The sequence below is a fragment of the Ciconia boyciana genome, chromosome 16, assembly GCF_034638445.1.
Source record: "Ciconia boyciana chromosome 16, ASM3463844v1, whole genome shotgun sequence".
In the NCBI taxonomy this organism is placed as follows: domain Eukaryota; kingdom Metazoa; phylum Chordata; class Aves; order Ciconiiformes; family Ciconiidae; genus Ciconia; species Ciconia boyciana.
In genome coordinates, this window is record NC_132949.1 from 11,905,084 (window position 1) to 11,929,614 (window position 24,531).

Here is a 24,531-nt window from a genome sequence, read left to right on the forward strand (position 1 = left end):
CAAGCAATTCCTAGGTCTGCCCCATGACTGGTACTGTGTGAGCTTGCTGCCGTTGCCTGCTCCTGCCCGTGTCCTCCTGCCATCGCTGGAAGCAGGCACCAAGGCAGCGGCAGCTTCTGCTCTGAATAGCTTGAGAAGTGGAATATATGAAAGATAAAACCATAAATGGAAAGTATATTTGCACGTGGGAGACGTTCTCATGCTGCAGCCAGAACGATATCCCTATGGTCTACAACGCTCCTGCGAGGGTTGCCTTGTCTGATCGAGCTACACGGACACGTTCACATTTCATGTTTTAAAATGGCATGTCTCCTGTTGTCCTGACCCCAGGTAGTCGGGGCACATTGGTTAAAGCTCATATGTATTCACTGCTCGCAGTCTTACATCAGCCCTTTGCGGTGAATATAGATCTTCAGTTTAATACAAAAATGACAAAGCACGCACACAGCTGGGGTGTTCTTGTTGGCTGCCGGTGTATAAACACCAGGTAGGACTTTGCTAATCGCTGCTCCGCAGTTTCAACCATGGACAAAAAGAGTCTCTCGCACTGTGTTGGATGGTGATCAGTGCGTGATCCCAGGGGAGTCTTGGAAATCTGCAGAGGCTAAAAAATTCTGCGTATGGCTTGAAGGGTGGCACTGGGCTTGGTACCACAGGGAAGTGGGGTCTGAGAGTGTTTCTGGTGAGCTTTGTACCTCGGTGTTGGGTTTTGCCTAGGCTCAAAATTCCTACAAAGTCTGCCTGTGCTGCGGTACCGCTGTTGAGCCCCAAGTCGCAAACAGGCCAGGGAGGTGTGAGAAACACTGGACTGGCTCACCTCCCCTCCAGCGTCCTAAACTGGGACAGACTGGGTGGAGCGGGCTGGCTCTAAACTGTGGGAGAGGACCTCAAATGTCCCCGAAGGCAGCGCCCACAGTCCCATTCGTGGCACTGCATTGCCTTCTCTCCACACCACCATGATGGCTGACCGTGGAGGGGAGGATGGCGAGTGGAGGTGCCTGCGGCGCTGCCGGCAGAGACCGCAGCAGGCAGGCCAGGGTGGCAGCCAGCGCGGCGAGGGGTCCCTGTCTCCGTGGGCGGCGTGGTGAGGGGCTGTCCCCCACGGGATCTAGGCATTTTGAAAGCCCCACACTTCCAAGAGCTGCACCTTGAAGTTCTCCTGGCAGAGAGGAGGGTTGTCGAAGGTCTCGCAGTGCTCTGTGTGCCCCCAGAGCAGGTTGGCATCGAGGGACAGAGCTTGGCCTCCCCCTCCACCTGCAAAAGCAAGCAAGACGGTTGGGATCTGCTCTCCCCCTGTCGCTGCTCAGGCAGGGACACTGGCCCAGCCAGTGAGGCCTCTCAAGACTGTGCCCATCTCAGCTTTCTGTCCTTTGGCCACAGTGCAGAGCTGGGCTGGGGATGTCCTGAGCTGCCTTCTCTGCTAATCAGGATGTCAGCCCGGAGGCAGAGCTCCCGGAGAGCTATCTGCAGGGCAGCTGGCACACGACAGCGAGTGTGAGAGGTTGCCCTGGTAGCACAAGCTGAATTATTAAACTGGTTGGAGAGCTGGAGAACAAGGAAAGCTCCTTGCATCCCCGCAGCCAGGCTTGCCTGGGCTGGAAGGGAGGCAGAGGCAGCCATCAGGGCTGCAGGTGTTTCTGACTTGCTGCGGTCCCCTGCCGAATCCACCCCGGCGGTGGTGGGGCACAAAGATTCAACCCCCATGCCCAAGCCCGACCCGGCAGACGGCAGCATGGGCAGGCAGCTGGCATGTCTGCTCTGGGTGACCGTGCCTGGCCCTTCCTTGGGCTGATCCCCACCTGCACCTCCTCTCCATCCCGCACAAAGTGGGGAAAGGGCTGGGAAAGGACACACCAGCCCCAAGGGTGCAAACCTTGCCAGGAGGTTTGGGCTATGGTGCTCCCCCTCAGCTGGCAGAGCCCCTCTGGAGCTCTCAGAAGGAGCATCCTTGCCCTTGTGCAGCTTTGCACTCTCCTGCTAATTTGAGGAAGAGGGGGATGACTTCATCTCCCCTGACTTTAAGTTCATATCCTAAACCAGGAGGTCTTTGCCTCTACAGGCAGCTCAGATTTTAACCTGGAGTAGAGCCCTTTTCAGCCAAAGCAGCGGTGTGTCGGTGGGTGGGTGCCCACCATTCGGTAATTACCGATAATGATTCCTTCCCGTGACCCGGACATGAACATGGAGGCTGTTTTGGAAGGCAGAAGGAAATGCCTGATGGCCAGAAACGGGGAGAGACGGCCTTTCCTCTGCGGCGTGGGCACGGTGAGACGGTTCGAGCTGGTGCTGCGGCCATCTGGGGAGGAGCCGAGGAGGGACGCGGGAGAGGGGGAAGGTGACCGCTGGCGTGAGCACGGCACGGCTTTGGCCAGCTCAGGCTTCTTGATGAACACCCACTCATACCTCTCTGTCTCGGGGCGCACCTGGAAAGCAGGAGAAATGTGGTGAGCCCTGTCCTTTGGGGCATCTCTCCATTGCTGGGGGAAGACGATGTTGCCTGGCCAGGCGGGTGGGGGGCCAAATGCTGCGTGCCAGGTCCAGACCTGGGGCAGGGAAGGAACAAAGTGTCGTGGCAGTGCCAGGGCTGCTCTGGAGGTGGCTGTGGCTGAGAAGTTGGTTTTGTCTTTGCCAGGCACTTCTGGAGATGGGCAAACCTGCACTGCCCATGCTGCCAGGTGGACACTGGATGGACACCAGTGGCATTCCGGATGGATGCTGGACTTTGCCCCCAGGATCTCTTGGACCAACTCAGCCTGCTCCCTCTGCAGGGATCCCGGGGCTGATTTGGGAATGCTCCATCCAGGAGCTGCCCCGAGCAAACAGGGCAGAAACCTGCCCTGCCACGACTGCTGCCCTGCTCTCATCCCGGGAGGATGCTCCAAGACCCACCCGGGGTTATTGCACGTTGCCTCGGGGGCTCGGGGCAAGCTGGCTCACCCAAGGCAGGAGTTTGTTCTCCATTTGCTCTGATCCAGCACAGCAATTTCTGTGCTGCTGCCTCCTGCCAGAGCTAAGGGGCAGCGGTGGGACCATGGTGAGGAAGCAGCTCGGTGCCACCATGCCCTGAGTTGTCAGAGGAGTAAAGGAAAAAGTAATTAACAGACAAACCAGAAATAAAATGTGACTTACAGTGAACACAAAGCACTCCCCTGTCCCAAAAAAGCCCGATGTTGCCCCATTCTTTTTCCTTTCACTCCAGTCGGAGGAGAGAAACGCCCCGCACACCTTCAGGAGAGAGCACAGGGAGCCGTCAGTGCTGCGAGGAGTCAGCGGGGAGATGGCTGGGACCAGAGCAAGCCCCAGAAACACCAGCCATCGCACGTGTGTTCAGGAGGGCAAGGGCTCTGCGAGGGCCCCTGAGGGAATCAGAGCACCAGATTCTGCTATGCTGGCTAAATCCTGCACTGACAAGTCACTGGTGCTCTGGATGCGAGTCCACTCAGCTTCAGTGCCTAAGGGGGGGCTCTGAGAGATTTGGGGAGTTGCTCTTTCGCAGCAGAGGTGATTGCCGTGAGCTGTGTGCTGGTGGATTGAGCAGGGCCGGTTCGGCTGTGCTGGTGCATTCCCTGGCCCGGGCTTGGGAGCAGGAGCTGTGCCTCCCACCTGAGCCCAATCCCGCTCCCGGCAATGGAAAGGAATAACTGTGTAGCTCAAAGCATTATATGAAGAGTATTGCAACACGCTGCAGACGGGGGTCTAGGAGTCCCTTGCCCTCAGCTGGCCCCTGGACGGTGGTGAGGTGGTCGCCTGTTTTATGAGTCTTTAGAGAAAATGTGTTTTAAAGTGGCAAAGACTCAGGTAACACATTTTTTTTTACCTACAAGGCTTTTAACCAGTCCCAGGGGTTCTTCTACCAGCGGTCAGGCTGACCCTGGTGTGGACATCCTGGACTTGACCACGACTGGAGGGGACCTACCGAGAGGTGGGAACTCGTGCCTGTCCTTGGTACTAGCTAAGGAATAAAATGAGCTAAAACGTGTAGGAAACAAGGTTTTATAAGTCACCTTCTCTACTCTGCACAAGGCCCTAGGGGGTGGCAGGGTGTTTATCTCTGCGCCACGCTGAAGTGTCAGGCTTGGGAAATCAGGACTGGTAGGTCAATAAATCTTTGGGATGCCTGAACAATTTACAGAACTTGCCTCCACTGTTTGATGAAGAGTGGAGAGATAAAATACGGGTTTATGAGCCACTCTCAGAGTCCCTGGGAAGAGGCCTGGCTCAGGGTTTTTTTGCAGTTATTTCATGACTTTCAAATGTTGTAGAAGCTGTCCTTCTTTCTCCTCCATTTCCCTTGTGTGGGTGCTCTTGCAATCAGAGAGATCCTTGCGTTTAATGCATTGAAAGCAACTCCTGGCTCAGGCAAAGCATCTGCTGACTTCAGGAAAGTCTGCTTAGCAAGGACTTCATGATTTAGTCTGTATTTGCAATAACAGAGTATCACTCATGGCCTCTCTCCATCTCACTGACTCCTCCTCTGTTTCCCCCCAGCAGCACCCTTTAGACCAGCCTCTGTCTAAGGTGGCTCTTGGTTCCGCGGGGTGCAGTTTGTTCTCTCCTGGGAGCTGGGACAGACCCCGGGGCAGGGCAGGAGAGGGACCACGCAGCCCCGTGGCTGCTCCAAGAAGTGCTGGTGGGGTCAACCACCCTGTCCCGTTCCCCACATCGGCCCCAGTGCAGCCCACTTCTCTGCTTGGGAAATACTTACCTCCCCCTCTGTTGTTTTTATGAGCAGCACCGTCGGTTCGTAGCCTTCACAGCACGCGTAAAACCTGCAGAGATGAACAAGGAGGCTGGGTCAGTGGGGGTCTGAGACCCAGGAGCAGCATGCCACACAGAGAGCCCAGGTGTGTGGTGAGCACGAGGCTGTAAAGGACAGTGGAGAGTGGTGGCGGCTCTTCTCAGCCTATTGCTGTGCCGGCAGCTGGCCCGAGGGAGCTTGTGGAAGGACAGCAGCAGAAAATCATAATCATGTAGCTCGAGCAGCTTCAGTGTTTGTGCAGGAACAGAGGGAGTTGGCTTATGGGACTTCTCAAGACATCATTTTTGCTTGGTGAAGCAGGTAATAGCTCAGATAAATCCAGACACTAAATCCTCCCACCCTACCCTCAGGCACCAGGCTGGGGGGATGCTTCACGGGGGGAGTTTACCAAATGAGCTTGCTTTTAATCTGGATGTGTTTCATAATCTAGGCTCTGCACCCCATTGCTGCCTTGGAAAGGTGCAGGGCTGTGCTTCCCAGGATGGGGCTGCACCACTGTGCCATGGGGTGCCTGCTCGCCTCTCACGGGCTGGGGGAGCACGCTCATGGTGCTAACGGAGGCACTACCATTGCAGCCCCACCTTTAAACATCGCCCTGAGAACCAGGGCAGCATGGGCAGCATCCAGTCCCTGGGCACCCCGGCATCCCTTCCCATTCGGCAGTGAGCTGCATCTCAGTAGAGAAGTGCCCTGGCACTGGGCGCTGCGGGGATGTCCCTGCTTCCCACCGCACCCTTTGCTCCAAGGCTGTGGCAGTCACTGGGCCCTGGGCTGTCTCCAGCGCTGACACTGGTCTTTCTATTGCAATTGTGGGCATTGGCCATGACACTCGGGCTTTCGCCAGTTAAGCGTTTAGAGGGTTTGATGTCTTCCCCATCGCAGGATGTACCCACATGCTGTCTGCCCCTGCCCTGAGCTCTGTTTGCTCTGCGAGTGCAACCTCTCAGCTTAACAGGCTCCTACAGAGGAGCAGGTTTGGGTTTCCTGCCTGAAAACATTCATGCAAAGGCAGCCTCAGCCCACTGGAAAGCTTTTGCCATTTCATGGCTTGGGAAGTCAATAGTAAACTCGTTTTCTGGCTCAGTTTTGGGCTGCAGCACTGACTGCAGTGTCCAGCAGCTGCCCAGTGCTCTGTGCCGCTCGGAGGGAGCTGGAGCCCTGGGGATGGCGTGCTGGCTGGACCTGGCCGATCATAGCATGCCCAGCACGGCACGGCACATGGGGACGACGTCCCCCTGCACAGCACATCTGCAGGGTTCGATGTTCCCCATGCAGTGCCGAGTTGCTGATTGCCATCTGACTGAGCCTCAGCCCTCTCCCCTACAGCCAGCACTGGCCCAGACCACACTCAAGACTTTGAATTGAGCCCAGGAGAGTCCTCAGGAGACTTCAGATGTACCCCATGGGCACTACATGTTGCTCCTTTCTATACTACCAACCTCTACCCGGTTTTATGGCTGTCCCATCCAACCTGACCTGACCCGACGGGCAGATGACGCTTTACCTCTGCAGGCTGCACCCATCTTCTGAGGTGGAGAAGAGCAGCAGCGGGGGGAAGAGGGAGAAGCGCTCAGGAATCCAGGACCAGACGATGCGCATCTCCTGAGCCGTTACAATGCTGGAGCTGAAGTTCTGTATGTCCACGGCCAGGTGGAAGGACTGCCTGCATGAGGGAGGATGTCCATTACTGCCAAGCTGGGGTGCCCATCTGCTTTTAGGGGTACAGCCCCCGTGCATCATGTTTTGTCATGCTTTTTGTGTCGTGAGCTTTCTGTTAACATCGCTAGCTCTAACTGTACAGTGCCTCCTAACAGGGTCCCCCATGAGGGGCTGTGAGGCACCCAGCATAGCCAAAGCCATGGGAGATACCTGAAGCTCCCCCCATGTTGTATCTCCACTGTAACTCATATTTTGTCTGCTTAGCCCCAAGAGCTGGCAAAGAGAGAGGTCTCCTTACCTGCTCTGCACCATGGTTATGCCCCTCTCCATTAACGCCTTCCTGTTGGCCATCTGGAGAAGCCAGATTTCCTTGCGGGAGAACAGCCGGATGCCAAAGGCTCTCTCTAGGAGTTTGTCGACAGTCACGTGCTCAGCAATGTTCTGCATGAAAGCCTGCAGGTCTGCCTTGATGTCGGTCCCTTCCAGCTCAGCGGAGGTCACCGAGAGCCTGTACTGCTTCAGCAAGGCCAGAACAATGCGGTAGAGGACCTTTTGCCCCTCCAGCAGGTAGACATCAAAGACACGGATGGCATAATTGAAGGGGAGGTCATGAAAGAGCCACGATAACCATTCAGAGTAGACCTCAAAGACGTTTTCAGAGGCGCTGGCTATGAGTTTGTGAGCTGCTGGGCAGTGCTTGTTGGCCAGATCCCCGAAAGTCATGCAGGAGGCCTGGTGGGCCAGGAAGGACTGGTCAATGTAGCTAGTGTGGGGAGCATTGCTGGCGATGAGGCGAGAGATGTTCTCGAAGCACTGAGCTTCATCTTCGCTGTAGTGCAGCAGCAGAGCCACCAGAGAGGGGAGGATTGGGCTGTAGGTTATGTCGGGGAAAAGGTTGCCAACACAGATGAGGATCTTCTTCAAGGCGGTGACCCCTTCCAGGTTGAGGCAGTACGTGGGCATGGAGCATCCTTCCAGGAACTCGGGCAAAGGGTGGGAGCTCACACTCAGCTTCCCAAAGAGCCGACTCGCCACGTCCCTGTAGACGAGAGCATCTGGGGTGACGAGCCGGCAGGCAACCTGCTGGATGAGCTGGTGGTAGACCTGAGCTCTCAGAGCACGGCTCGCTGCCCAGTAGCCTTCCCTTGCCAGCTTCTTCAGCTCCTTCAGGGGCTTGCTGAGGATGTCTTGGGGGATATGCGCCTGTTGCTCCAGGTCTGGCATCCTGTCCCAATCTACGAACTGTCCACAGCCCAGACAAGAGGAGGCATCGATGTCCCAGGTGTCAGCCTCAGACGTGATCACGACAGTGACTGGAGATGAGCCAAACATCTCTGTAGGACAAAGACCTTTTATTCAACACGCTTCACCGCCCCAGCTGACAGCATTTCACCCTGGCGGACGGCGCTTTGAAGTCTTACAGCAACATCTTGTATTTCAACAGTTTCTCCCCCCTGCAAAGGGAAGGTTTTCAGAAGGCTTTGCCTGGCTGGAGCTGCTTGCTTTGCCCTCGCCTGCTCACATCAGCTCAGGCCCCTGGTGAAACCTCTGTCCAGGGGCTCAGGAAAGTGTGGGGCCAGGTACCAGCTGGGTGCCAGGGCTGCTTCTCCACACCGTGAGGGGCTTTGCACCCCTCAAAAAGCTCCTGACTTCCCAGCCTGTGACCTGCTGAGAGGGAGGTGCAGAGAGCAGGGACACAGTCCCTGTCCCCCAGGGATGACCATGGGACAGCAGCATTACACCCCCAAGGATAACGAGCAGCTCGGTCCCAGCCCAGCTCTGCAGGGGCGAGGAGGGACCTCGCAGGCAGTGGAGGCCCAAGCGATGCTGAGGCTGAGAGGGACAATTTGCATCGTGTCCCCTCCCAAGGACAGAGCTGGGCAGGAGGCAATGTCCTGTCTGGGTCTGGCAGCCCAGGACCAGGCTGCTACGAACCTAGACGGAGCGGGCAAAGCCAGCCTCAGGTGTCTGCCCTCCCTCTTACTGCCTCCTGCCAAAATCTCCTGCAAAAGTCTCCTGACCCCTCTGGCTGCTTGGATGCCAGAGAGAAGGAGCAAGGAGAAGGTGCTGCAGCGAGAGGGGCACACCAAGGGCGCGGGGATGGCCCGTGGGGTGTCAAAGGGTCCCCGCTTCCCGCATGCCCCCATGCACCTGGAGAGACCCCGTCCAGGGGACCGCACGCAGGGGCTGGCGAGCATCTGGGAAGCCCCTTGGAGAGAGGAGGCCCCCGGGGACCCTCGGGGGAGGCTCCCGCACACAGCCCCGTGGCAGGGCTGTGGCAGCCGCCAGCCCTGCTCTGGGAAGAGCAGAGTTTGAGCTCCTCCTAGAGAGAAGTGAGCGGCATTTTCCCTGGGGTTGCAGGAGAGCTCAGCTCCAAACCCTGTACAAGGAGACGGGAGTTGTCCCCGCATGGGTGACTTCTGCTGGGTGGTGATTAATTGGCAAGGATAAAGTCGATTAGCGCACACATTAATTCTCTGATGTATTTATCTTGGATGTGCTCAGTTGAGCTGGGGAGTCTAGGATGGATTTGCACCGAGCCAAACCTCTCTGCTCTGGCCCCAAGGGGACACGGGGGGACAGCAGCGTCCCGGCCCCGTGTGCTGCCTGCGTGGCAGCACGTGGTAGCACGTCGAGTGGGTCCGGGCGCTCGGGCTGCTCCCAGGCTGGGTCCGGCTCTGGCTCCTGCTCTCCAGTTCAGTTTGGCCCCTGCTCAAGTTCAGCAAAACCAGCAGATCAGGTTCAGTTCTGGTTCAGGGAAAGGGCAGCAGTTTTAACTGGTTGCTGCTCAGCCTGACTCCCTGCTTTGAAGACGGACAGACCCCGAGTACAGTCACGCAGGCTTCTAGCCATAGAAACCAGGCTAAAATGAACACTGGGGTTGAAGCAGGGCTGTTCGCACTGCCATGGTCCCCAAATTCACCTTGTCCTCACAGCCGGCCGCATCACAAGGGTGCTGCCCTGCCTGAAGTACTGAGGAGCATCAACCCGAGCCCGCCCGGCTGCCGGTGCCCTGGCTAGGGCTGCTGGCTGGTGGCTCCAGCTCTGCCCGCCCTGGGACATGCTGGGGGTGTTGGGGAAGGAAATGTGAGTCTGCTCCAGCCCCTCTCTTCCGCTGGATGTGGCCCTGGCATGAGCGGGGCCAGCAAGAGCCTCCTGCATCTTCCCCAGCACGAGATGTGCGGCTGTCCCCGGCTGCAGCTCACTCACCTTGCCCGGTGCCTGTGTTATCGCCCTCGGCCGGCTCAGCCACGGGGAAGCCGCCGGCTGCCCCGCCGGGGGAGCGGGGCAGGCTGAGCCCCACCTGCAGCATGTGCCCAGGCTCCGGTGCAGCCTGCTGCCGGGTCCCCTCTGTCCCCATCACTTGCCCTGACTTTTAAGGTGAGTGCCAGCCCGCCGGCGCGGGAGGTTTATTTGGTGTAAATATGGCGAGGGGTGGAGCAGCTCCCACACCCACGTCGCCCCTTCCTGCCCCAAGTCTGCGCCGAGGCTGGGGAGGGGGACGTAAACACCCCGTGGGATGAGATAGCCATCAAACCAGCAACACGACTATTAGACTTAATCATTTATTTTTCCCAAGGATAACCTTCATTTTCCCACTCGGGGGTTCACTCCCTTCGCCAGCGTCACGGGGCAGGGAGGGTGCCGCGGGGGTGAGGGAGGGCCGGAGCTGCCGAACCACCTGCTGCGGCAAATGCCCGTCCTTGAACGAAGAAAACATCAACACAGCGAGTGGGTTTGCAACCGCTTCCCGCCGGATGGTCCCAGGGGAGTCATAAAGAGAAGCACGTGAGCAGCAAGTGCCAGGAACCGAGTGACAAGGGAGAGATTGGGGCCACGAGGACTAAGTGACGCCCTTCTGCAACCGCCCCGTGCACCCTTAGGGATGCTTTTCGGGGATGGGTGCGCCGGGGCTGTGCCAGCTGTGTTTGTGGCACTTCTTTAGCACCGGCCGGCAAAACCGCTGAGGGAAATTTGGGGCGATGCAGATGTGCACCCCGCAGCACCCCGTGCCTCCTGTGTACACAGCTGCTCAGTGGGAACACAAAATGTGATCGTTGCAGGCACAGTTCTGGTGCTTCAGCGTTTCCAATCTGTCTCCGCCTTGAAATGGTTGTTATTGATTGACTTTTACCTCAAAATGCTTTGCAGAATTACAAACTGTATGTTGTACTTACAGGCAAAAGAGCCAAGTTGGAGGAAAAGTACCCTCCAACAGCTGAGAGATGCTCCCAGCAACATCGCACCGATCTGACATTGCTACCTGGAGAACTCACAGTTCAGGCTGCACTTAAAAGTCGGCATTTTTATAGGCATCTTAAAACATTTTAAGGTTTTTTTTTCCTTAAAAAAACCTGATTTTTTTCTCCTGTGGTAACAGCAACTGTGGGTCATTCCTGCCTTGCCTCCCTGCCTGCGGGTCTGCAGGGTCTGCCTGCACCTGCAGCACATCCCTGAGCGTCTGCCGGCACCAGTGGTCTGGGGGCATCTGCTGCCGAGCAGGAGTGGTCCCTGTGCAAACCGTCTCCTTTCTGGAAGAAGCACCTCCTCCGTGATATGCCAAAATCTGATGGAAGCGGCACGGCTGTCCTGTCGTCCCTCTCCTCCCTTTGCTCCCAGCAAGCTGGGAGCCTGAGGAAGCAGGGGCAAGGGGCTGTGCCAGCGAAGGGCCCCCCAGGGTGCTGTGCTGGGCAGGTGGGAGGCGAGGGGCTGCTCTGCAGCGGGAGGCTCCTACTGTGCACCCAGAGCCTGTCTGCGTGCTCGACGGGCAGCTCTGCTCCACACGCCACATCCAAAGGGGCAGGTGATGGCCCCCAGCTCTGCTCCTGGGGGTCCCCACGCCGCACCCCGCTCCGGTTCCCAGTGCCGAGGGGTCATTTATTCTCTCTCCCACTCAAACCCTTTTGCCCAGGCTCTTACAGCAGCAGGTCCTGCTGCCTTTCCCTACAACCTTGCTGGCTGCCTTCTCCTCGTTTGCTTTTTCTAGGACAGCGGATGCCTCTCCCTGCCAGACTGAAGCAGCTCTGGATCCTCCCACAGCCCCCCATCTGCCTGCCTGCTCCCCGGCAGACGCTCCGCTCCGCGCTGAGAGAGGAGATGGAAGTGAATTAGGGACCATGCCAAATGGATCATTGCTTCATGCGTTTTTAATGGTGAAAAAATTAAATATGTAGAGGCCATGCTGGCTCCAGACGAGCAGTGCAGCTGAAGGCCATAAATGTTTCATGCTAACTGCCTGCGAGAGCAGCCAGCCCGATTCGGATGTGCAAAGAGGGCTGGTGAGAAGAGCCCTCACCCCGGGGACAGAGCCTGCACCGGGGGGGCTGCCAGGGCCAGCGGGGCTCCCCGAGCCGCCCCACACTGCTTCGCTTCGTGCCCAGGACAATTCTGGCACGTGGGTTCTCCTCGGCCACGGCTTCACGGTCTCAAGCGCCCATCTCAAGAGCGTCGGTCTCAGCCTGTCTGCGGCAGCCCCGTCCCATGGCAGGAGGGGGAATCTGTCCCTGCTCCCCACCCCAGCATGTCCCCTAGTCCTGCCCAGCCGCTGTGGGACAGCAAATGTGAAACAAGGTGGTGCCTGGGGGTGCTCAGCACCTCCCCAAACCAGCCCCGGGGCGGCATTGCTCTGGCGGCGCTTGCTCCCCATTGCATGCATGGCTCCTCTTGCTTGGAAGCCGCCCCAGCCCCAACCAAACGGGCTTCGCTGCCGGGTCCGAGCGCTCGCTGGGAGCACAGCGGGTGTTGCAGCCACCTGTAAATATGCTGACGAGGATGCGCTCATTATCGTGGCACGCCACAGCAGTGTGGTAGCAGCCCCACATTATGAGGGCAATAAAACATTACTATCAGTGCCTTGCTGCTGCTTTTCAGGCACCCGTACCGATGTTCGTATCTGCAATATCATATTGTCATCAATCGCACCCAAAAAAAAAGAGGAGAGGCCAAATCCTGGCAGATCAGGTGTGGGAAAGGCTCTTTGGGCTTGGACAGAGGCTGCTGCAAAAGCAAGGGCCTGCACCCGCTGGCTGGTTACTACAGAGCCCTTCACAGCCAAAATATTGACAGTGTCAACACCATCCAGCGTCACGGTGGCTTCCCGGCAGCCTGGCCCTGCCTGCTGCTGCTGGCAGGGGGACAGGGACGAGGGGAACAGGGACGAGGGGGACAGGGATGTCGGTGTGGGCAGGGGAGGGCAGGACAGGCAGCAACTCTCGTCTAGAGGTGGGCAGGGACAGGGGATGGGGACGAGGATTTGGAGAAGGGAAACGGCAGTTGCCTTAAGGAAGGGAAAGGCAGGAGCCAGGGAGAAAAGGCCGTGGGGAGCCTGTGGGGCTGGAGCAGCCCTGCCCGAGGGGGAGCCCTTGCTGGGCTTGGGGAGGTGTCAGGGGGCTGTGGGCGGCACCGCAGGGGGGGGTTTAAAGCGACCCTTGAACATCAGGAGCTGCAGCCCAGGGTGGGAAGGGCACAGGGTGACCCGCTGCTCAGCCGTGGGTGCATGTGGTGGCGGGGAGGGGAGGAAGGAGCAAGGGAAAGAAGGAAGGAAGGAGAGAGGAAGCAGGAAGGATGGAGGGAGGAACAAGAGAGGAAGGAGAGAGGAAGCAGGAAGGAAGAAGAAAGGAAGAAGGAGGGAGGGAGGAAGGAAGGGGAGAGAAAGGAGGGAGGAAGCAGGAAGGAAGAGGGGAGGAAGGAGGGAGGAAGGAGGGCAGGTGTGCTGCAGAGAGGTGCTAACCAGGGCAGACAGCCTCTGGGAAGACGCAGCACCGGGACACGTCCCATGCGGTGCTGGATGGTGCGTCTCAGGGCTTGGTCCCAGGAGTGACCCCGCTGGGCGTCAGGCGCGGAGGCTCCTCGTCCTCTTCTGTTACACTGGGATTTAACGCTGCTGCCAAAACCCTGAAAAAACAAAAAAGCAACTTTTTCCATCAAAGATTCCACTCCTTTCTTAACTTGAAAATCACTGTAGTGAATCCTGGGGTGCAATAACACGGGGATAACACTGTTGGGATGCAGAGTATTGATTCCTGCTTCCCAGCACTTGTCCGGTCCCTCCAGACTTCCCTGCTCAGAAATAAACTGCTCTGACATGCAGAGCTGTTATTTCACAGAATTACAGAGGCTGGGAAAACTGCCTAAGCACTGAGCAGCTGGTCCTTTTGTTGGGATCGATCTTTGCATCTTCCAGTGTATTTTGTGTTTCTCTGGAAGATGAAAAAGGGCTCCTGGAAAATCAGGAAGAAGCAACGGGCTCGAATGCAGTTTTGCTCCTGACCCAAGCATCTGTCTGCCATTCCCAGGTCCCTGAGGGCGCGGGGATACCCAGGCCTGGGGGACGCCGGCTGTGTCCCCGCGCTTTCTCTGCCCCCTGGTTTTCTCTGCCTCAGTTATTCTCCAACCCGCTGTACCAAAGCTCCCCTGGCACAGTTTGGGTTGAAAGTTCCCCTGCTGCCGTGCTTATAGCTGTGCATTTTAATCCAGACCATAATATTATTACCGCAATAGCAATATACAGGTGCCCTGATGGCATCAAGGCACCTGAGTCAGGTGCAAGCTGCATGCAAGAGACCCTCGGTGCCCCGAGGAGCTGCCGCTGAGTTCAAAGCTCGCCGACGATATGCAAAATTGAAAATATAAAGGATTTCTTTCTTCCTTGGCAGCAAAGGCCAGAGGCATGTGACACCCCAGGCCTGGCCCGATGCACGAGCCTTCCTCCCTCCCCGTGCAGCAGCATCGCCAAGTGCACGCTGCAAAAATCCCAAATCCCCCCTGGGCTTTAGGAAAAGCATTGAATACTCTGGGGGTCCCAGTAGCACCCCAAGAGATTACAAAGGTTTCCAAGGGGGCCCTGGCTGCGATGCTACGCGATGATTAAACGCGATGCCATGGAGATACGGCCAATGGAGGACACGGCTCGGGACAAGGGGTTTCAGTTGCCCCATGCTCGTGAGGGCTCTACCCCTCCTTCCTGGCCTGCGTTGGCCTCGGCCCACGGCGTGGGCAGCGGGACCCAGCGCCTCAGCTGAGCGGGCAGCGGGGGGCTGGCAGCAGCCCCATCTCTGCTACCACGTCTGGCAGCACCGAGAAAAGCCCAGCGGGGCCATGCCAGTGCCCGGGGCCCTGCTAGGGCGAGGCCCCGCTGTGCTGACACGGCGGGAGGGCCAGGGCAGAGCTGGGGCCAGCCATGGCTGCGCACTGTGCACCTCTGCGGTGCTACACATGGACCTCTGCACCCTGCACTGCGCACCCCGCACCCTTGCACCTCTGCACCCTGCACCTCGTACTGCACACCTGGCACCTCTGCACCTCTGCACCCTGCACCTCGTACTGCACACCTGGCACCTCTGCACCCTGCACTGCTGCACCTTGCACCGCACAACCGGGACCTCTGCACCCTGTACCGTGCACCCTGCGCTCTACGCACAGCGCCTGCGCACGGCGGGGTTTGGGCCTCGGCGGGCGCCGTCGTCAGCTGACCCGAGCCGGAAGCGCGGGGCTCTTCCGGGCGGCGGCGGCGATGGCTCCAGACCCCTGGTGAGCGCCGGGCTGGGGCGGCTCCGGGCGCGGCTCCCCCGGGCTGGGCGCGCTGCCACCGCCCTTCCACCCCCCCGCACCGGGGCTCCCGGGCCCGCCCTAGGAGTGCTGGGCCGCCCGCGGGCGCTACGAGCCGGGCCCGAGCCTCCCCGTGCCCGGTAGCGTACGGGGCCGGTGCCGCTGTGCCGGGAGAGCAGCGCTCGCTGGCGGCCTCTGGAGACCCGACAGCCGTGCGGCTGCGAGCGGTGGGGGCGAGGGCCGGCTCTGCGCGACAGAGCCTCGGGCCGCGCACGGCCAGGCCTCCCTCCGTGCCGTTCGGCGGGGGGTACCCTTTCCCCACAGAGTGCCTTTTTTCCCCCAAAGCTACTTTTAGGTACATCTGAAAAGCAGTCACTTATGTGCTGCTGGCTTTCCCGCATGCTGGGATAAAGCACACGCAGCTTCCCCGCGAAGCGAGGCCGAACCGCGATAGTAAAGGTGGGGAGGGAGAAGCCGCGGGCAGGGCGCGGTGGCGGGGGCTCAGCTGCCGCCTCTGCTTCCAGGCTCTCGCTGTACGATGCCACTTGCCAGATCACCCAGGAGATCGCTGAGAAAATCCAGGAGCGTAACCGGTACCAAAGGAACGGGGAGAGTTCAGCCAAGGTACTTCTCTGCCCACAGCTCTGGGGTTTGTGAACGTGGGTATTTTTAGCTAGATTTTGCTTTTAACTGTTCTGAACACTGGTCAAGCGTTAAATATGCAGGAGTCAGATGTGTCTAGGAAGCTGTGAGTCCTGAATTTCCTGCCTCGCTGGCTGCAGAGGGAAGTGGGTGCTGCCTGGGAGGCTGCGTCAGTGCAGTGACACGGCCGGGAGCGCAGCGGGGAAGGGGGTGACACTCCACCGCCTGCCATAGTCCGGGGACCCGGCTGTGTCAGGTCATTGCTGCTGCCAGCTGGGAATCTGCAGATTAAAAGTTATGTTTAATAGCAGGAACCTAATATTAATGGTATGTTCTTTAAGATTTCTGTAAAAAAAACAAGAATACAGTTTCTAAATTCACGGTAGCTTTTCAGTGTCACGAAAATAAGCTTGGATTTAACAGTAATGAATCTTTTATGCCTGCAATAATGCTGGTTTTACGAAAAGAGAAAAGGAGAAGCCGTGGGAGTGTTGGGCACGCACTGCTGACTGCTCAGGGCTGTCGCTGCCAGGAACAGAACTGTTTTCAGACATCCTGAATCTAAGAGATGTTGGGATGCATGTCAGCTTCTGTGTACTCCTTTCTGTGTAAATATTGAACAGATATTTTTTTTTTTTCCCCCCAAGGCTGGCTTGCTTCCTTTGTGTAGTGGCTGTAGATCAGATGAAATATGAATTTTGTGGCCTTTTTTAGCTACATTTCTAACAAAATACAAGACCAGAGTTAAATATGAATGAGAAGCAGAAGTTAGAGCTTACCTGGGAATATTATGTTCTCCACCTTGTCACACTTCCTGTTTAAATAATAAAATAAAATACAAAGAATCTCAGGAGGCTGCTTTCTTTAGGACGAAAAGCCTTATCCTTTCCTGCAAGAGGCGTAGGAGCCTGCTTGATTGCACACCCCAGGGATCGTGCCATTAACTTCTCCCTTGACTGCATTAAGATGAAAATGCGTGCAAGCCCTTGGGTTAGTCTTTTGTAATAATGTGCGTAATTAAAACCCCACTGATTTATTTTGTAGACTCTGCCCCTCTCTATAGCAGCGTTGTAAGGTGATGCGCGATTGCTGAATCTTCTTTGCCAGTCTCTTTGCTGATAGCTTTTAAAATAGAATGTCATTTTTGAAATGTTTCCCTGGAAGAAATATTGAAGAAAACTGTGTAGGCTTTGTACAATAATCAGTACTTTTTAATGAATGACTCAAATTTGGCATGAATTGAAAAGAGGTTTCAGAAGGCCCAAAGAGGTGGGATTTGAGAGAAATACTTTTCTCTAGCTGTAGAATTGAGAGGGGTGTTTAGAGGTGGTGATTAAACTCCCTGCTTTCAAGATGATGAAATTTTAGAAACTGTACAGATACACACTCAAGCAATAGAACACTAATAAAAAGATTGCTGCTTAATCTATCTGTATTTATAGAGGACAAAATGCTCTATTGGCATCACTGCAACCTGTGACGTGTTCCGAAAAACCCCAACAAAACATTGTATTATTGTTGTTTGAAGCCCTTCTTGTATCGTAACTCTCCTAGGTTGTGTTTTATGGAAACATTACACGGTTGACTTATTTCTTCATAAAATCACTTGTTCCATGCCCTGTGTTTTCCAAGTGCAGTTTCCCTTTAATCCATTAACAGTTAAAGATGAATATTTGGCAGTGTTTGATTCTACTATAAACAAGTTTCCAACAATGAGAGAGATATTTTCACAACAGAAATGCATGTTGAGAAATCCACGGCTGAGCAGTCACATATTCTGTGACTCCTGAATGTTTTAATGGAGAAAAAGTCTTTGTACAATGTTTCCCTGGTAGGGAAAATGTAAACAAGTTTCTATTTTTACAGTATTTTGCCATTAGCATGGCTAAAAAAACTTGTTGCTTATTGTTGAGCAAAAAATAGAGCATAAAATTTAAAATGGAAAAAAAAAACAACCCAACAAACATCTGTAGGGAAAGATTTCAAGCCAGCACTTACCATCTGTGAACTCTGCTCTATTGAGCTGACCTTAAAACTTCCACTGGTTTCTTTTTTCTTTTTTTCTTTAATGGAAATGAAATCTTTTGTTACAGCACTGCAATTTCTGTCCAGAGTAGCAGAGGGAGTCTGCATGTTAGATGACTTTCTTGGACATGTATATCTTTATGTTACTTTCCTGTTCTGGGCCGATTAAATGCAGCATTCTCCACCTGGACATGAGTGCAGGAAATGTACAAGTGAAATGAAAAGACCTTTTATTACCTAATTGCAGAGCTAGAGGGTATGCAGTGGATTGAGCTTTCCTAAAAGCATTTATACCCCATCCTGGCTTTGGAAATGTTGCCTTAGTGTTCGGCGGCTTTGGGTCTGAAGGTGGATTTTGCAGCTCTCCACTTCGGCTGTGTGCTCTCAAGACTGCCTCAGCGTGGTTGCATCCGCTTTCTGTCATTGTATTTGGTTGTGTTTGAGAACAAGTCTCACTGAGTTGGAGAGATTTAAACTGCTGATGCTATCAGATGGGGTTTTTTTGGGGAACTCCTGCTCCATCCCTCTGCAGATACCGAGTGCAGTTTAGCTCTAGGCAGCATGGTGACTCTTCAGTGAGACGTTGGTGTCTGGCTGCTGCCTCTGTGGCTTCAAGAACCCAGGAATGAGAGTCAAAGCAAGTACTCCTTCTCTGTTACTAGTTCATCATGCAGAGCATCTGAGGTTGCTAATCGTTATAACCCACAGTGGGGCTAATATCTTGTAAACAAGAAGCACATAAAGTCTTAATTAGGATGACTTGCATAGTTAATTGCAGTTACAGTGTTTTTTCCTAGTCTGTTCTACATAACTGGAGTGAAAAGAAATAACATTTAAGGAGGAAAAACCCAGAGGATAATGTCAGCCTAACTTGGGAAGGCGTGGGGAGAGAGGAGGAGGAGGAGGAGGATTCCTGCAAACCTTGGGTTTGCTTGCAGCAGGGAAGAATGTGAACGACTTAACTACGTTTTTAGTACGAACAGACACATCTGAATCTTGGGCAGGTCAGTTGTGAGAAAGGGTCGGGAGTCATAGGTGCTGCTGAGAAGGGAAATGGAGGAAATCTGAATTTCTTTGGGATCTTTAGTTTAAAGTCTGGAGGAGTTCAGTGGGGGGAATGTCTGAACCTGTAGTGACCTTTCCTTTAATCCTGGAAGCTGGGAAAGAAACCTGGTGGCAGAAGAAGCTGGTGCCTGTATTTGTATTAAACAGCAGAGGAAAGAACTGGAAAACTAACTGGAAAATATTAAAATGTGCTGAAATGTTTTGCCCATATAAAGGAGTGTGTTTATAAAGACTTGAAAGAAAGCTCTCCATATTAAACAGCATTAATGCATTAGAATTGTGTTTATGAAACTAGTACTATTTATCTCATTATTTTGTAAGCAGTCCAAACCAGTTAACTGGATTGTTCCTTTTGTGGCTCTGAGGCAGGCTTTCTTGGTTTAGAATGGAGTCCTTTACACCAGTATAGCTGAAGTTAAGTACATTGTCACCTGCATGTAGTAGTATTAAATTTTATGCAAATATAACTCAGACTGAAAAAAAAAAAATCTCTTTCTTCCCCTTCAGTTCAATGTAATTATCAGATCGTCGTTGCAGAATCTCAGAGAGAAGATTGATCAGCTGAAGGACTTACTGCTTCGAGCTGTATCAACACACCAAATGTATCCATGTAAACATTAAGTCACTGACCTTTCTGTATTGTGGGAGAGAGTGGAAAAATATGCTAAATTGCTTTGCCACGCTGTTAGGGTTTTTCCCTCATTCCATTTTTAGAAGACTTTGTCACTAGAACTTTGTTCATGCTGCTGTTTAATATTTTCATTGCAGCTGTAGCGCAGGAAGTGTTGGGAGCCTGGGCATCTCTGGTATGGTGGGCATGAGGCTGGCTTTGGTTACGTTTGTGTCAGAGAGAAGCTTAACGAAATGGTCTGAATAATTTCAGAGCTGCCATCGTCTTGCCTGTGCACTGTGCCGACACTACTGATTGAGTGGCTGGTTTGTGAGCTAAGATCACTCGTCTAGCAGAAAACTCACGACTCTGTTATTTTCTCTTGGCTCAGTCACTCGCTGCAGGAGTGCCAGTGCTTGCAAAAAGGAAGGACGAAGCCTTGTTCAGGGTGTGGGCAGGGATGTGGCAGCCCTGACTTGGACTGACTTAAGGAGCAATGGAACTGCATCTTCAGAATGATGCCAAAATGCTTTAAAATATGCCTTAGAAAGAAATCACAGGTTTTCTTTCAGGATCATTACCCTGTGGCCTGGCTTGGATTTGCTGCTCTTTCCATATGCTGGCATAGTCAGGCTTAAGGAGTCAAAGTATGTCCGTCTCCCTGAAGGTATCCAGCAGCAATCTGATTTAATGAATGAATGTTTAATTTCAAGCTTACTATAGCAGAAATCCCTTCAAAGCACGGGCCCCTGAGTGCTGTGCTGATGGCCGAGGTAAAACTTTCCTGTCCAGTGAGTGCTTGAGAGCAGACGAATGCTACTGCTGTGGCAGAAAACATGCACAAATCAGTTCAGCTGTTGCATAATCTACTGAACAGTACTTGGAAGAGTTAGTAGTCCTTCAAAATGTCACTAAGATTGATTAAAAAATGCAAACACATCTCCCCTGTTGAAGCTGCAGCACTTCAGGACATCTTGTCTTTCAGAGATACGCATGAATTGTTTTTCTGCTGTGTCAGTGACTATCAGGGTGTTCTTCTGATGAATTGCAAATGGAAACAGGTGCTCAAAGTAAATTTTTGGTTGTTTGCTGATCACTTGTCTGGGAGCTACTCACCTGGTCTGTGTTACGAGCCTCCAGTGAAATGAGTTGTGAAGTACCCTGCTGATTTGAAAAGTTCTATTCTGTTTGAGCCTGCCCCGTTTATATCATAACAGTGTAAGGTGGAGATTAGTCTTTTAAGAAGACTCATCCTTCCCTGAGCTTGACCTGTGCAGTACTGTTACACATTGCCAATGTTATAGAAGAGATCAACTGTGTAGGACTTAGTAATAAATGAAAGAAGAATTATGTTGGATTTTGGAGGGGGAAATGCTATTCTTAATACTTATGCTAATTTGGCAGTAAATAGCCTTCCAGTTCTCTTATTACTTTGAGATGATGACCTGAAGATCACTCTGTGGTCACTGTATGAAACTTTTTCTTTGAGATGTGTAAACTTAACAAACATATTTAGAATAACAGCAGATTTTATTCGGAAACATGTGACCTATCATTCTCTTAGATGTTACAGCCTTTTCTTGAGTTAAAATAGTTAATTTAGTTAATTTTGATGATCAGGAGGTCTGACTTATTTTAAGAATGTATAACAGGTATTATTTTATATAATAAAATCAAAGTTTTTCAGTGTTTTTAAGTTTGGTCCTTAACCAAGTATCATCAGCACACAGCTGGAGGGAGACAGGAGGCAGAATTTGGTGGATGACCTTCTCACACGACAGAAACAACTTCAGGCATCTTACAAGAATGAAGGCACAGAACCAGATGTGATAAGGTATGGCACTGTCACCTCAAATGAACAATGTGATTTGTGCTTTGAGTATGTCTGAAGACAATGTTAAATGCATCCATTGAACTCATTTACCTCTCCATGTAGCAAACTGCAGTTTCATTTGCTTAGAGATCATGTGGACTTTTTAGTCACAGTATCATATATGTCTACAAAGGTGGGGAGGATGAGGGACTGGAGAGTTGCTTGGCAGAGGTGATACTGGCTAAGTGATCTAGCAGAGTCAGTCACTGAGGTAGACTGATGGGTGCCACCGTACAAGCTTTACGCGAATTGTTGGAAAGAAAACTGTCAGGATGAGGCTTAAGCTTCAAATGGTCCCCGGTGATCATACTGTGCAGCAGTCAGCGGGGGCCTTCAAATTTTAATTTCCATCTTGGTATGTCCTTCACAGCTGGGAAAAATAATTATGGTTAACAGCCTGCAAGTTGTGCTCTCCTTATGCAATTCTTATATAGCCCCTTTCTAGTGGAAGGAGTTGTATTTGTCATCTCTAACAGGTTCTTAGAAAGAATCCATCGCTGGTGGTCTCTGTCTGATCAGGAAGAAAGGCAGAGCCTTTTCTTGAAGTGTGAAATTCAGGTCTCTTGTGCAAGTTAATAAATTATTGGCAGTGCATAAGTTGGGTTCGGTGGGAGTCACACAGGTGCTGTGTCCATAACATACAAGCCATGTTAGGCATAGACTTGGTATATAATTATACAAAAAGACATCTTTTACTGCAGATGTTGCAGTTCTGCAAACTCAGTGTGCAGTGGAATAAGGAGGGATAGGCTGTTTCTAGTGCTTTGTTAATGGCCTTTTGAATTTTATCTGTTTCCAGTTATGTCAGCGCCAGCTTTTGCCTATGGAATTCTATTTGCGAGTATTTGCTCCCCTTGGCTGTACTTCAGAGTTTTTGGCAGCTTCAATTTCTGCATGAGCATGCATGTGTCTTGCTGAGGAGATCCTTGCAGCTACTTTACATCCAGGAGCTTTTACGTCTCACTAAAATACTGAGTTAAAAATGCTTGCTGAGCAGCAGGATGGAGAGATTCCTGTGAATTTGTTATGCTTCTCTTTCCTTTCCCAATTCAAATAGCATAACCCACCCTCCCTTTTCTCCTTGTTCCTCCTCTTTCCCCTGTGTTTTCAGTGACATCCCCACTGGTTGAGAGAGAATATCTGGCTTCAGCCTGGAGCTCTACATGTGCTACAGGTGGTCTAAAGGCTCTGCTAATGAGGCTCTGTCTCTTCTGCCTCTTCATCTGTGTTGTAAAAGTTGATTTTTTTCTTTGAGACTCCTTTTTCTTTCAATGCATTTAAACCGCCCAATGAAGTAATTGCTGGAGGAGAGAGAGGAGAAAAGGGGTAGCAATAAATAAGCCTTGTTCCTAAGCTGGTAGCCAGGCTACAGGCAACAAAATGAAGCTGCCATTTCCTCCTTCCCCTGCAAGCAAATGGGTAGTAATCTACCACCTTAGCACAGGATTAGGGCTGTGGTGTGTCAGAATTGGTGACATGTGTTGAGGGACAACTTCAGAAGCATCCTCATGATTCCCTGGGTGATATGCTTTGAGCTCTATTAGCCCTGAGCCAACATTCATGCAAAAAATGAAAAGCCCCACTATGAAAGAATATGACTTACCTGTCTCCTGATCCCATGCAGGTCACTAGGTACCGCTCTGTGTGAGAGTTACCATTTTGGCTAAATTCCAGCACAGGTAATTGTATTTGCTCTTCCTAATTTTTCCTTTGCAGATTCAGGTGATCTTCTGTCCTACAAAATGGTGCAGAAGAGAAGCGGAGCTGCAGTCTCTGAGTTTGCAGAGCTTGCTGTATTTCCATGGTCAATGAAATTACTCTCGAGTGTAGACTGTAATTGATAAAACTTTGTTTTAAAGCCTCATATTTTTTAAAAAGTGAACATAAGTTCTCGGAAGTTTTATATGAATCACAGCTGTTGGGCCCAGGCACCTATTTTGTTGATGTGTGGGAAGCTTTAATGCAGCAGGCACAGACTTCTTCGGCTGGCTGTGGGTTGTGTAAGGGGCTGTGCTCTGCCCTGTAGGCCCTGCACAACGCTGCGTGTGTGGTCTGGGTCATAGGATGTGGCTGAGCAGAACTTCCTCACCTCTGCTGACCCGTGGTGTAGTGAGATCTGCCTCTGAAGAGTGCAACTGTACTTCTCCAATATGGACATGTGATGGAAATACACATTTTTAAAAAATTTTTAGCTTGTGCTTCTAAACGGCAGACATTTTCTAATGCACTGTATTCACGGGACCTTTTCTGTAGCCAATACACAGCGTTGCATTTTATACATGCACATGTAAGGTTACTTGTGGGAGGGAGAGCGTTGGAGCCCTCCTGAGAAAGTTTCTCACCTTTTTGCAATATGTCAGCCCTCAGTCTTGAAACAGAACAAAACTTCATATGCTTTTAACTCCTCACGCTTTTGAAGAAATATGTGAGCCTTTTTGCTGATGTTCTTTGAGAACCAGTCCCTTTTCAGGGCTGTGCTCTTGAAAAAGGCAGTGACAGTTTTGAAGCTATTGTATAGTAAAAAATTTGGTACCAGTGTGAGCGTTGTGTCCTACCATAGCAGTTGAAAAAAAGATTTATTTTTTTTTTCCTAGCTTGTTTACTTTGTGTATCTTGAGCAGGTATAAGAGATACTCAAAGTTTAACTGATAGTTTTCTGTATTCACGTGTGTATTTATGTTTTGTGAGGGTCTGTTCAGTAACATGGTGTAGAGGTTGGTTTCTGCTTGCTTTTGTTCCCCGGTGCAGCGTTTGGTACAGCCGAAGCACGTGTTTCACTTTGTGGTTTGTCATCTTTGCGTAACCAGACGTTGTCAATGCAGCACTTGCTGCGGATGGTAAAACTGTAGACTTTGATCGAATCCTTTAAGTGTTCTAGGTTTGTCCTCCAGAGTGCAGTGCAAATCCAGTTGATGCATTGGTGCTGGCTTCTACATCTATTGCTGAGTCAAATTAAACATGTAAAACAGCAAGAGGGCAAAATGTCTACGGGGACTGATGATGTGAGGAAGCTCTTGTGTGTCTCCTGCTCTGAGTGGTCCATAAACTGATCTGACCTTCTGAAGCGTGGCCATCCCTGCTATGGCAGGGCAATGTTGGCGTGTTTCTGCTGTGGAGCAGACAGAGGGTGAGGATTCAACCTCGAGCTGCCCTGGCGTGAAGATGTTGTGGCAGACGGGAGGAAAATATCAAAATCTCATGATAATTTCAAGCTCCATTAGAAATGATCAGGGAAACCAGTATTTTCCAGCACAAGATAACATCACAGAAAGTATTTATTTGCTAGTGTTGCAAGGCTTGAAGTTTTATAGTTCTCTTTTAACTTCTTTAATTAAAAATGGATAAAACTAT

General features: G+C 52.4%; 2 protein-coding genes across 9 annotated transcripts in view; one reads left to right on the forward strand and one right to left on the reverse strand.

The window, feature by feature from the left end:
* Positions 1-832: 832 nt before the first annotated feature.
* On the reverse strand, positions 833-9,779 carry LOC140660550 (TBC1 domain family member 24-like). Its single transcript, XM_072881527.1, is given in 7 exon segments — positions 833-1,254; positions 2,147-2,423; positions 3,130-3,225; positions 4,706-4,769; positions 6,264-6,422; positions 6,717-7,752; positions 9,629-9,779. Coding segments are annotated over 7 exon segments (2,205 nt in total).
* Positions 9,780-14,845: 5,066 nt separating this feature from the next.
* Positions 14,846-24,531, forward strand: part of STX8 (syntaxin 8) — a 106,477-nt gene continuing 96,791 nt past the window's right edge. For all 8 annotated transcript variants that reach the window (XM_072881155.1, XM_072881154.1, XM_072881156.1 and 5 more), the window contains exons 1-4: positions 14,846-14,947; positions 15,490-15,589; positions 19,205-19,299; positions 21,031-21,141. In XM_072881155.1, the coding sequence (XP_072737256.1) occupies positions 14,931-14,947; positions 15,490-15,589; positions 19,205-19,299; positions 21,031-21,141 (323 nt within the window). In that variant the 5' untranslated portion in view covers positions 14,846-14,930. The remainder of the gene's footprint in view (positions 14,948-15,489; positions 15,590-19,204; positions 19,300-21,030; positions 21,142-24,531) is intronic.